General features: G+C 55.7%; 5 protein-coding genes across 5 annotated transcripts; 4 read left to right on the forward strand and 1 right to left on the reverse strand.

Moving 5' to 3' along the window:
* The first annotated feature begins 34 nt into the window (after positions 1-34).
* On the forward strand, positions 35-2,267 carry IE81DRAFT_322956 (mitochondrial carrier). Its single transcript, XM_025513793.1, has 6 exons — positions 35-566; positions 765-799; positions 868-942; positions 1,016-1,158; positions 1,226-1,470; positions 1,545-2,267. Exons 1-6 carry the CDS (start codon positions 435-437, stop codon positions 1,920-1,922), a joined length of 1,008 nt encoding a protein of 335 aa, XP_025370187.1. The 5' UTR covers positions 35-434; the 3' UTR covers positions 1,923-2,267.
* A 969-nt stretch (positions 2,268-3,236) lies between these two features.
* IE81DRAFT_109130 (hypothetical protein) lies at positions 3,237-5,762 on the forward strand. The gene is made up of 3 exons (XM_025510073.1): positions 3,237-3,481; positions 3,562-3,956; positions 4,022-5,762. The coding sequence occupies exons 1-3, from the start codon at positions 3,375-3,377 to the stop codon at positions 5,566-5,568; spliced, it is 2,049 nt and encodes a 682-aa protein (XP_025370188.1). The 5' UTR covers positions 3,237-3,374; the 3' UTR covers positions 5,569-5,762.
* A 2,128-nt stretch (positions 5,763-7,890) lies between these two features.
* On the forward strand, positions 7,891-8,442 carry IE81DRAFT_289413 (hypothetical protein; the record flags this gene model as incomplete). Its single annotated transcript, XM_025511815.1, has 1 exon — positions 7,891-8,442. A coding segment is annotated over one exon (552 nt), but the record flags the coding sequence as incomplete, so codon positions are not given.
* A 1,061-nt stretch (positions 8,443-9,503) lies between these two features.
* Positions 9,504-11,021, forward strand: IE81DRAFT_322959 (hypothetical protein). The gene is made up of 4 exons (XM_025513794.1): positions 9,504-9,926; positions 10,060-10,125; positions 10,352-10,630; positions 10,740-11,021. Exons 1-4 carry the CDS (start codon positions 9,849-9,851, stop codon positions 10,782-10,784), a joined length of 468 nt encoding a protein of 155 aa, XP_025370190.1. The 5' UTR covers positions 9,504-9,848; the 3' UTR covers positions 10,785-11,021.
* On the reverse strand, positions 10,917-11,310 carry IE81DRAFT_366206 (hypothetical protein; the record flags this gene model as incomplete). The annotated part of the gene is made up of 3 exons (XM_025516994.1): positions 10,917-11,031; positions 11,106-11,179; positions 11,254-11,310. Coding segments are annotated over 3 exons (246 nt in total), but the record flags the coding sequence as incomplete, so codon positions are not given.
* Between the last annotated feature and the right edge of the window lie 168 nt (positions 11,311-11,478).

Raw genomic sequence — 11,478 nt, forward strand, 5'->3', positions numbered from 1 at the left:
CTATCAGGTCACGTGATCGCAATCCTTGGCTTGGCTTTCAGACGCCTCTTTATTCGCGATGCTGGAGGGATCGATGCATGGATGCAACCCCGCGAGAATGCGCGCAAAGCGACCACATCGTGCAGGATGCCGACAAGATGCAGCACTCCGGTTGGCCCACCGTAGGTGTAGAGCCAGGGATGCATTGATACGCTATGCCGGCGCAGGCATCACCCGGTCCACTGGATCGCGATGTACCGCCTTTGGTCCTCGCCATCATTCAGCCTCTCCGTCTCCCGCGCCAAGAGAACCTCTTCCCTTTCTCTAGCAACCACTACACCATAACGGCAGCGCGCATCCTTCGCACGTTCGTGACTGATTCATCCCCCCGAAGGCCAGCATAACCATTTCAAACACTGCACCGGCCGCCTGCACTGCCACCTAAAATCGACACCATGTCTTCCGACGACTCTTTCATTCACGCCTGCGCAGGCGGAGCAGGTGGCGTGATTGCCATGACTGCTACCTACCCTCTCATGTCCATCAGCATGAGAGCTGCTGTGCAAAGCAGCAAGCATCCCGAGGAGGTGCGTGAGGCAGAGCCAGGCGCCGAAGATGGAGATGGACGAGTAGGCAGGCAGATGTCAGGAAGGGTCGCCGTAGCAAAGGGCGGTCAGCTTGCCATAAGCACCATGACGATTGCGAGGCAGGATGGGGCGCCGAGTGTGTCGTGCTGGAGCATGGGCAGCTGATAAATCATTCGCTCTGTCCTTTCGCCGACCCAGTCGATGGTCACTGCAGCTGCGAAAATCATCCAAAAGTGAGACAATGGCACTGCTGCTGCAGTCGATCGAAGTACAGGCTGACAGCAAGCTTCTCGTGCTGCAGGGAGGGCATCACTGGACTGTACTCCGGCTTGAACTCTTCCCTGATTGGTGTCGGAGTGTCAAACTTCATCTACTAGTGAGCATATAGGGTCGAATACCAACGCGACCGAGGTCCCTCTGCTCATTTCCAAATCTACGACCACCAATAGCTTCTTCTTCGAGAAGACGCGTGATGCTATTTTGGTGTCCAAGCAGCGAGTGGTCGCTGCGAACACATCGAACCCAGCAGCTGCCATTGCTGCTGGAGGCGCGCTCTCCACTCTCGAAAGCATGCTCGCTGGTTTCATTGCTGGTGAGAAGACTGTTCTGGTAGCCACAAGGCGAGTGTTCGTTCTGATGCCTTGCACGCTCCCTCGCAGGCTCCGCTACAACCATCGCGACGAACCCTATCTGGGTGATCAACACACGTCAGACCGTACGGACGGACTCGGAAGAGGCCAAGAAAGCTCCTGGTCAGGTTGTGCAAAAGCAGAATGGACAAGCGCCGGTGAAGAAGATGGGCTTTATTCAGACGGCTAACCACGTCCTCAAGACTGACGGCCTCGCGGCTTTCTGGAGAGGTCTGGGACCAGCTCTAGTGCTCGTCATCAACCCAATCTTGCAGGTGAGACATTTCGCACAAAAGGAGCTGCAAAGTGACGCCTAGCTGATTGGGCGCTTGACGCCCTCTGAATGCAGTACACTGCCTTTGAGCAGCTGAAGAATTGGCTCGTGAAGTCCAGACTTGCGCGTCTTCCCGAGGCACAGCGTGGACTCGGCGTAACCCTTTCAGACTTGGACTTTTTCCTTCTCGGTGCCTTGTCCAAGCTCTTTGCGACAGGACTGACGTATCCACAAATCGTCATCAAGAGCAGGCAACAGAGCGGAGGCAAAGGCTCTTCAAACGTCTGGACTGCCATGACGGAGATTGTCCAGAGAGAAGGCATTGCTGGACTCTACAGGGGTATCGCTTCCAAGCTGCTTCAGAGCGTCGCTACTGCCGGTATCCTCTTCGCTTCGAAGGAGCAGGTCTTCAGAAGTGTGAAGCTTTTGTTGGCTGCGGATGCCAAGAAGTGATCAGCTTCTCCTGTGTAAACACTTCGCAGCCCTGGAATGTCTCCATTGCGCTTGCTATGCGCACTCGCAAATGTCACATATCGATGCAATTGATACATCGGGAAGCCCGTCTCGGGCACTCGACGCGGAAATGTACCGCCGCGAGTCAAGATTGAGGAAACGAAAGCAGTTTTAGCGAGCTCGATCAGCAACATCATGCTGCGCAATCACGAATCCTTTGCCAGCCAAAACGAGAGGCCAAGCGCTTGCTTACTGGAGGCTCTGAACCTCGCCGAGGGAGACTTTGATGACGTGGTAGAGCGTAGCGATGGACGAATTGAAGACTGAGAACAGCAAACGGCATGTACAGTCAAACGTTGAGCACCTCGCTTTCAATCTGCGGCCTGCTCAGCAGACAACGAAAGACGTCGAATGAAAGCCAATCACAATAAGTTGCTGCAGAACTTCGAATCGAGAATCGTGAATCGTACAGGCAGGTGTGTGCAAATCGGTGCACGCGATCACGACGACTATATATAGCTGCCGTCGCGCGTCCGCCCGCGCGCTTTGTGTTGAAATTGCTTGATTGATGATGGGCCAAGCAAGGCTTTTTGTTTGCGAGGGCTTGATGCAGTGAGGAGTGGCTGCAAATGTGGCTCAATAACAAATCGAGAACTTGATTTGCGTCAGAGCTATGGTCAGAAGACACCTTTGCATGACCCCTAGCGCCCGCCCGGCCCATGCCGCATCCCACGGGCATGCAGCATGCAATGCTGCATATCTTTTGAAGCAGTCCCCTCACTGATGAGATGCCTGCCCGCGCAGGCCGCGCTATTTACCGCGCGCAGCAGCCGCCGCGCGCTTGCACGATGCTGGCTATCATGCTGCTGCTGATGCTTGATTCTGAACGCCGTCCGCTCAACCGAGCAGGCGGGAGGGATTGTGCGGATCTCGAAGTCGCGGTACAGTCGATCTCTTGCACCACACCAGACTCCCGAACACGATCGACGCCCGCTCCCCGCTCCATCTTGATTGAAGCTCCTTTCTCCACTTTCACACTCCTTGTCATTGCGCTCTTCGCGCCAGCTCCTCACTCCCAATCTGACAACCCTCGCCGTTCGACATTGGTCATTCGAAGGCTTTTACGTCACACTCTTTTCATCCCCACGAGTCGCTCATTTTGGAAAGCGCTTTGACTGCCCCCATCAGACGTGCGACTACGCCATCCACCACCTTGCGACGCGCATCATCTGACTTTTGGCTTGGATCAGCAAAGCTCAAACAATTTGGCGCGCTCTCCTAGCCTCGATTGAGGTCTCATTCACCCGCGTGTGTGCTGGTCACGCACCCTCCGATAAAAGCTCCCAGGCCACAGAACTCATCGCTTGCGCTCCTAGCCCCAGCCGGCGCCTTCATCAGCGTACTCATCCACAGAAGCGCCATTTCGCCCGGTGCTGAACAGTGCTGGCCGACATGTGTTGCGGAAATGCTGAATGGAAGAGAGAAGAGGTGCCGGATCACAAATTTGACTTCATTGATGTCCGAGACTACTGGACTAATGGGTTCTTGACCCGATTGAGGTGAGTGCGGGGGAAGCCCTGTGGCCGCTTTGGACTCACCCGGCCGAGGCAGTGCTGATATGCGCGTCGTTGTGTCACAGGTACGGCATCCTGTACCTGCTGGTAGCCAAGTCAATCGCGGTGTACATCGCAGATATCTACACTGCAATCACGCTGCTTGCACTAAACCATTTCGCCGGATCGCTCTACCAGATCGCTCAAGATGGCGGCAACGATAGCTGGAGCGTTCCCTTGGTGTACGGTAAATGGGTGTTTTTAGGGTGCATTCTCTTTGGTTTCTTGCTGCTGGCCTACGAAGCCCACAAGGCTAGGGCAGTCATTCGCAGCAGAGATATCAGCTACGCCTACACCAACGTCATGGCTAACAACTACTACAGTCTAAGATCCTACGAGCACTTTTGCTTCTTTTGTCAGATCAACAACTCCAAGAAGAAGAAGGACGAGTTCGCTTTCTTCATCTTCTTCACTTTCAAAGGTAGGTCTTGCGTTGATGAGGAAGTTTAGAGACATCTTGCTGACTTGGCACTTGGTCGCGGGCAGGCTGGAAACGTCTCCTCGTCGCTGATGGCCCAAGACAAGTCATCAACGCCTTGACGCTGGTTGCTGTTGGCCACAAAGTGCACTGGTCTAGCAACGTGGCAGACTACTACGACAACAACATTTGGACTGCAGTGCTACTGCTTACCATGATTTTCACGGTGTTGGTCTTTGCTGCCAGCGCCATCATGCTGATCATCGCTGCTATCATGTACGTGCCTCTCATCTGCTACATCAAGGGCAACCTGAAGGAGTACTGTTGCCACAAGATCGACAAACGTATCGCAGAATTGGTGCAGAAGAAGAAGAAGCAGAGGCTTGCAAGACATGCCGCCATTGCGCGAGCAGAAGCAGAGGGTGACTTCAGCCATTTGAAGAACAAGAAGGGAGAGATCATCGGCAAGGCGATGCAACAGCCAACGCTTCCACAAGTGGACGTCGACTTGTTCGGTGATGACACCAAGTCTCCGCGCGGAATGATCGGCAATGGGCGACCTGCAAGTGTCGCTTCATCTCAAATACCTTACGGCATGAGCGAAAAAGGTTTCTACGATCAGGGCGAAGTGGGCTCGAACGCGCATCTCGCGATGAATGCTGGGGCGCCAGGCTACGCCCCAGGGTATGGATCACCATCATTGCCGCCTTCTGCGCACACGAGTCCCGACGCGCATCCATTGCATTTCAGAGGTCGGGGCTCGGATCAAAGGCCAGGAAGTCCGTCCGCAGATGTACTTGCCTCGATGGGTCCGATCGGCACTTCACCTGCTTTCTACGCACAACGTGTGACTGGCAGAGGCAATGGCGGTCACTTGGCAGAGGGCGGCCATGAAGATGCAGCCTACTCGCATGCGGGACCGCACGGACGTTCGCCCTTATCGCCCGCTTATCCACCCCCCGAAGCTTACAATGGGCAGGGTCTTGGCGGTCGTCCTAGCGCCAGACAGCACTCAAACTATGCCGACTACCCACCCGACTCAGCAGGCCCTGGACCCGCCGGTAATGGCCCTGCAGATTTGAGCGCTTTTGCTCCGTACGATGATCGATCGGCTCGCGGCCCGAGCCCAGTTCCTTCTTATGGACCGGCGGATGTTCTCAACATGTACACCCACGAAGAACAGCACAACGGACAACTCAATACGGGTATTCACGGCAATCGTTCGCAGCAACCTTCCGCGATGGGCGAGTGGGACCAGTATCATGACGGTCTCGATACGCCTCGCGGAGATGTAGGAGCTTCGAACGGTGGCTACCTGCACGAAGGTAGCACAGCGGTGCAGGATGCCCAGTATGCTGGCTACGACCAGGCTCAGGCCGCGCAATGGGATGCTTACGATCAAATGGCGCAGCAAGAGCAAGCAGATCATGGCGCCCATCAGCAAGATCAAGGTCAGCAGCAACAATACTCTCATGATCAATTTGGCGGTCAGCAGCACGGACAGTGGGATCAAGGGTACCAACAGGGCGACGATGGGTACTATCATCAAGGTGGACACGTCCAGACATCCGCATATCATACGCAGCAAGATTCTCAAAGCTACCGCGCAAGATGACAGAGGCGACCCAGCGACAGCTGCCCCTACGACTGTTCAAGCTCCGACTCGCACCCTCACGCTCATTTGTACACTGCTTCGCAACGCTCGCAATCCCTTTGCCAATTTCAGCTGCGCTTTGCTTCTCTCTTCTCGCCCAAGTTCCTGTCCACGAGTCGCACTTTTCCATTCTTCTAATTCTCAACCTCACTCCATGCGCTCCTTAGCATCTCAAGCGTGCCTGGCCAGGCCATTTGTACATAGCATCCCCAGTCTACACCCACTACAATTCCAGCGCACCGCTTCCTACCTATCGCCGAAAGACCGGCTTAGCAGAATCGGCCGAGCACAAGGGGGCTTTACTGGGTTTCTCTTGGCGCTGCGCCCCAGGTCTGACTGGCAGCAGCGCTACTCTATCCCCAGCACGGGCAGAGGTCTTTTCAAAGAAGCGGCGGATCCTGTTGCAGTCATCCCACGTCTGTTTGCGGCGAGTCGAGGATGCGTGTAGAGGGGAGCGACGAACCAGAATGGCCTGATTTTGTGTTCACTTCGTGGAGAGTCGGTCGGCATTGCTGCGACGCAAGCAGCAGCCTCACCACTTGGGGCGCTTCGCGAAAAGGCGTTCAGCGTCACTCGCACGCACGGCGCGGCAAGTCAAGGAGTGGCTAGGAACGTGCCTGCTTGGCAAGTCATCTACCCACCCACAAGCTGGTTCCCGTCGAGGCTTGGCGGGATGGGCGGGGTGAAGTAGGGCCGGAAAGCAGCTCTATACATGTACGCAAGCATGGGACCTATTCCCGGAGCATTCATCAGCATGCATCATGCGAACAGCTCTAGCAGTCACGAGTTGTGTGGCGCGCGCGAAACGCGTGTGCTGGACCGCGCGGCGTGATGACCCCGCGGTCCGCCAAGTTGTGTTTTTGCCTTGGCGCGTGGGATCAAAGCTCAGATGCATGCATGCGATGATGCAACCCTACACCTGCATATGTGCTCCCCCTCTCCCTCCGAAACATCCGTCACGTCCATGCTGGCACGCGAGCGACTCCACTGCTGGCAGACTCACTCGGATGAGACAGTCAGTCCCACACGCTTGCTACTGCCGGTCAAGACCCTGATCTCAAGAAAAGTCCAGGTATTCACGTTTGAGAGACAAGTCACATGTGTCTCGGGCCCTAGGTGGACTGTTCCGCAAGCGTACCGCCAAACGGTGTTTGGCTCTTCTGTGTGAAGGCGGTGATGCTAAAGCTCGACAGATTTATCCATACAGACAGGCTTTTTGACGTGTGTTCGGCGAAAGGGTCTGGCGCGGACGTGGTCGATGAGCGCACCGGTGCACCCGATTGGGACTTCTTCTGGGAAGGAGGTGCTGGCGTTGGCGAGCATTCTGCATGGCGCTCGGCTCGCAGACGACGCGCCACTTTGGCTGTTTAGCGAGGCGAGGAACCGCTTTCGGTGCTTCGTATCAGATCGACAGGGTGCAGGGTTTGTCCGCTCTCTTGGCATGACCTTATTGCTGTAGCGCTTGACGCGACGAGCTGCACATGCGAAGCAGAGCACGCGAGGGAGTAGGCATGGCAAGAGATCTTGGCTGTCGTCGGATCACCCTGGCGCTTCATCGGGTCCCAGGCTTGCTGGCTTAGCGCGCATCGTACGATGATCGCCTGCCTCCCTTTTCCCCCTGGCTATTCACTCGGCGAGTCGGCAATAAGTGCTCCTCTGCCACCACTTTGGGCCCACAGTGAATCAAGCCACGGTTTCATTATTCGTAATTGCACCTTCACATGTACCTCGGCTAGCGAAGCAGTGATCCAGTCCGACGATAGAGAGGCTTGGCTGCGGCCCCGCATTGCCGATGGGATCCTCCCATCGTACCTCTTCTTCCCGGTCTCCCTGGGCCCGTTTGCGTCGTCGTGAACTCGTCTTCGAGGCATCTCAACGCCAACTTCCTTCTGACTTACGTGCGAACGTGCTTCACTCTTTCGCAATTGCCGTATGTGCCAACATGCTTGGCAGCCCTCAAGGCTTGGCATCGTCATCGTCAATGAGTGTCCTGGCTATCAATCTATCGTCCGGCGGTGAGAGCGGCAAGGGCCATGCCGCGCCGAGAATGACGATCGCTGCTCACTTTGACACATTGCACCACGGTGCGGCAAGCTGGACCGAGAAAGAGGGCCACTGACATACAAAAGGCGGCATCGGAAAGCTGTTTGGGGTTGAATGACCCATCCATCGACATCATCTTCTCTCTTGTATACCCTCTCCGCATCTCGACTCCCTTCTCATTCGAACAACTCTGCAACCATGAAGGCTTCCGTCCTCCTCGCTCTCCTGCCAGCTTTGGCCATGGCTAACCCGGTCGAGCTCGAAGCGCGCGAGAACTGGAACATCCTCAAGCTCGGCAAGCCTTGCAAAGAGCCTTCCAGCTTCACCTCTGCCGTCAGCACTCGGGCAATCGACACCACCATCATCAACAACGACGGCGCTTCGGTTGCCGGACAGAGCGGAGCTCGCGGCCACTTTGGCTTCAAGCTCAACTCCAAGGAGGACAAGATCTGCTGGGACATTACCACTGTCGGTGTGACCGGAGAGTACCAATCTCCTGCCAACACTGCGACACACATCCACCAAGCCGCTGCGGGAAGCGCAGGTCCGCCTCGTCTTGCCTTTCCCAACCCAGAGTTCAAGTACACCGATGTTGAGGGAAAGGAGGTTCGCGTCAGCAAAGGTTGCGCTCAAGGACCCTTCAGCACTGGTCTGACCGTCGCTGGTCAACCGGGCGTCGACACTGGCTCTGCTTCGGGCTTCACCATTGCCCAGATTGAGAACAACCCCGTCGGCTTCTTTGCCGACACCCACACCGTGGAATTCCCTGCTGGAGCCATTCGAGGTCAGCTGCAAAAGTCCGAGGTGCCCGTCAAGAGGCCCAAGCGCTTCACTCACTCTCTCAAGGGAGTCGCGACCGATGGAAATGTCATCACCCCTGCCCCCGCTCAGCAGCCCGTCGCAGGAGAGAAGGGTGCCAAAGCATGGTTCAACCTGGACCTTGATGTCGACAATGAGATTCTCTGCTACCACATCAAGACGAAGGGAGTGACTGGCAAGTACTTTTCTCAAGCCAAGACCTCTACCCACGTCCACCGTTCTCCCGCCGGAACTTCCGGACCTCCCGTCATCTCCTTCAAGAACCCTCAAAAGGTGTGGTGGGGATGGAAGACGCGCAAGAGCCAGGCTTGCGTCAAGGGTCCCTTCACCACTGGTCTCCTCAACGCTCAGGGACAGGACACTGGCAACGGCTTCAAGCTCGCTGACCTCGTGGCCAACCCTGAAGGATGGGCCATCGACACTCACACTGAGAAGTTCATTCCCGGCGCTGTCCGCGGTCAACTTGCTCGCAAGTGAACATAGCGGCTCCATCCTCGAATCTCTTTTCTACAATCATCGCAGGCTTCACCAATTACTCGCTGTAACGCTGCCATCACCTAGGACACTCTACAATTTCTGACAATAGCATCCTTCATATTCCCTTTTCATCTCTATTTTGTAGCTGCTTCGCCTTGCTTTTGTATAGCCCACTCGCTTCACTAGGCAGAGGTTGCATTGTCAATTCTGAGTTATTTAGGGGACACACCAGCATGATGAGTGCTCAGTCTGGTCTTCAAACATGACGATGAGGATGGATGACTGCGTTGATGTCAGTAAAGAAAGGTGGCCGTGCAAGAAGGGCGGCATGTCTGCGGATATCAATGTCAGCATCAAAGAAACCTCGAACATGATCGTCAGCCAGTCCGCCGTGTGACTTCCACTCAACACCAGCGACTAGCGTTCTTCAACTTCCGCCCTTTCTCTTCGCTGTCTCGAAAAAGAAGACGCGAGCGTGTCAGCTATAGCAAGCGCGCGTCGATCGAAGTGCGCCTCGCCTCCGCTCGAAATTGTCCCGTCTCGGTCATACCTTTGCACCACCATCTCGTGACTGACACTAGCAAAAATCATTCGCAGTAAGAAGCGCTTGGACACGGGCTCTCAAGGAACGACAGAGTCTCGGACAAGAGGTCCTACAAGAGGGCAAAGGCATCAGCCGCATGTCTCTAAAGACCTGCGCAAAGAGCTACAAGGTCAGCTCGATCTGCTCGTTCAAAAAGCGCCAGCTCTCACAACATTTCCATTCGAGACCCCCAATAAACGTGCATCACGTAGCTTGTACTCCCACTGCTCTACCGACTCGCTTACCCCTGATCAAAGCAATGAGCAGCGCTGCGACTTCCTCCCCCCCCTCGGCTGGGACGAAGGAAAAGCAAGCGGAAATGTCGGACATTGCTGTTCAGGCTGCTGGCCCAACGCCCCTCGTCATGCAGCTGATCGTCGATCGCTCCCTCACACAAGTCAGTCGGTCAGATGTAGACAAGGCGGCATTCAGCATGAGCCCTCCAGACTGACCTGCCATTGTGGATTGCCAACATCTCTCTCCCTCTTTTGTTTTTTTTTTTTGGTATCCAATTTGTCCCCACATCGCAGCCTGTTCAAGATGGAGGTTGGCCCAGAGGCCCACTCATGTCACAAGCTGCCCACGCAGCAGTCGCGGTGAGTTCGGCAAAGCAGCAGCAGCTAGCGTGCGGAAGCCCCGTCATGCGTCGAGGAGATGATGCCCGCATTCGTCGCTTCGGCAAGCCCAGCCCAGCCCAGCCAGCGCCTGTTCCCATTCGCCCGCGTCGCTTCTCACAAGACACGTTCGAAGCTCACCTCAATCACCTCGCCCTCCTTCTTGCTCTTCATCATCTGTCCTCTCACGATGCTTCCTCGAATACAGGTCATCTCGAGATCGCTAGATCAATCCCTCACCCAGGCTTACATCTCCAGTACGACGGGCGCCCTGGAATCCATGCACAAAATCGTCCTAGTAACCTCGCCCAAGCAGACCATCCGAGAACTGAGCAGCAAGCTGGATGAAGCCAGACAAGCCGCCGCTAATGCTGCTTCCACCGCAGGCCAAGAAGACACCGAGCATTTTCCGCTGCATCACTTGTGGATCGAGCAGCCTGAAAACATTCCGACAGTCCTAGCCATCGCTCCCAATCGCAAGCCCGCGGTGAGCAGTCTCCTGCAGCAGCAAGGACGACCACAACTCGCTGACCGTCTCGAGTCTTTCGCAATTGTCACTTGCCTCTCGATCCCCTGCCTGCTCCTTCCATCGACAGGCTCTCAAAAAGATCCTGAACAAATGTACACTGCTTCGCGATTGACACCACCAACAGTGAAAGCGGAAGCCGCTTCTCATGATCCTTCATGAAGAAAAAGCTGCTCACAAAAAGGTCATCGGAGAGCACTAGTAGCAAAATCTTGCATTTTGAGGAGGCCAAGAAAAGCGCCAAGACGGACGAGCTTGTGCTGATGTGCGACGTGAAAGCGGAAAGCAGAAGAAAGTGACGAAGTTTGCAGCAGCGGGAGTGCGTGTCGCTGCACAGCCTGGAAACGTCTAGATCTTGGTCTCTGCAAAGAAGCGAAGGGAGTGAAATCCGTCAGCGATCTTGATTCACGCTCTGGAGACAATGTGCATGACTCACCCTTGAGTCCGTCCTTCCAGAGGATGAAGTAGGGGGTGACACCGTCCTCGCGATAGTTGCAAAGGACGACCATACTGTCGGCCAGAAGCAGGCATGATCAGCCTCTGCGCATTCTGGTGTATAGGAGGTGTGGCTGTACGCTACTCACCCCTCGGGGTTCATGCTCTCGCCAGTGTAAAAGTCGTAGTCTGACGGCGTGAAAAGATCCGAGCTCGAGTCAGCATCTACAGTCACATGAGCGCCCAAGCTGATCGCGCTACCAGCTTCCTACTTGCAAGGCTGCTCGCCCCTGCGCGTCTGAGACGGGCTGCCGAACTGCTTTCCTTTCCTTTCCACCTTCCGCAGCCCCCCCCCCCCCCCCCCCCCCCCCCCC

This window comes from Ceraceosorus guamensis (genome assembly GCF_003144195.1).
Source record: "Ceraceosorus guamensis strain MCA 4658 unplaced genomic scaffold IE81scaffold_24, whole genome shotgun sequence".
Lineage (NCBI taxonomy): Eukaryota > Fungi > Basidiomycota > Exobasidiomycetes > Ceraceosorales > Ceraceosoraceae > Ceraceosorus > Ceraceosorus guamensis.

What these genes read in the sequence shown, in the direction of transcription:
- IE81DRAFT_109130 (XM_025510073.1), top strand. Translation starts at nt 3,375, where the DNA reads ATGTGTTGCGGAAATGCTGAATGGAAGAGAGAAGAGGTGCCGGATCAC. An exon ending in GGGTTCTTGACCCGATTGAG is followed by an intron (nt 3,482 to 3,561) that starts GTGAGTGCGGGG and finishes GTTGTGTCACAG; the next exon opens with GTACGGCATCCTGTACCTGC. An exon ending in CATCTTCTTCACTTTCAAAG is followed by an intron (nt 3,957 to 4,021) that starts GTAGGTCTTGCG and finishes GGTCGCGGGCAG; the next exon opens with GCTGGAAACGTCTCCTCGTC.
- IE81DRAFT_322956 (XM_025513793.1), top strand. Translation starts at nt 435, where the DNA reads ATGTCTTCCGACGACTCTTTCATTCACGCCTGCGCAGGCGGAGCAGGT. An exon ending in GCTGCGAAAATCATCCAAAA is followed by an intron (nt 800 to 867) that starts GTGAGACAATGG and finishes CTCGTGCTGCAG; the next exon opens with GGAGGGCATCACTGGACTGT. An exon ending in GCTCGCTGGTTTCATTGCTG is followed by an intron (nt 1,159 to 1,225) that starts GTGAGAAGACTG and finishes GCTCCCTCGCAG; the next exon opens with GCTCCGCTACAACCATCGCG.
- IE81DRAFT_322959 (XM_025513794.1), top strand. Translation starts at nt 9,849, where the DNA reads ATGTCGGACATTGCTGTTCAGGCTGCTGGCCCAACGCCCCTCGTCATG. An exon ending in TCGATCGCTCCCTCACACAA is followed by an intron (nt 9,927 to 10,059) that starts GTCAGTCGGTCA and finishes CCCACATCGCAG; the next exon opens with CCTGTTCAAGATGGAGGTTG. An exon ending in CTGCCCACGCAGCAGTCGCG is followed by an intron (nt 10,126 to 10,351) that starts GTGAGTTCGGCA and finishes CCTCGAATACAG; the next exon opens with GTCATCTCGAGATCGCTAGA.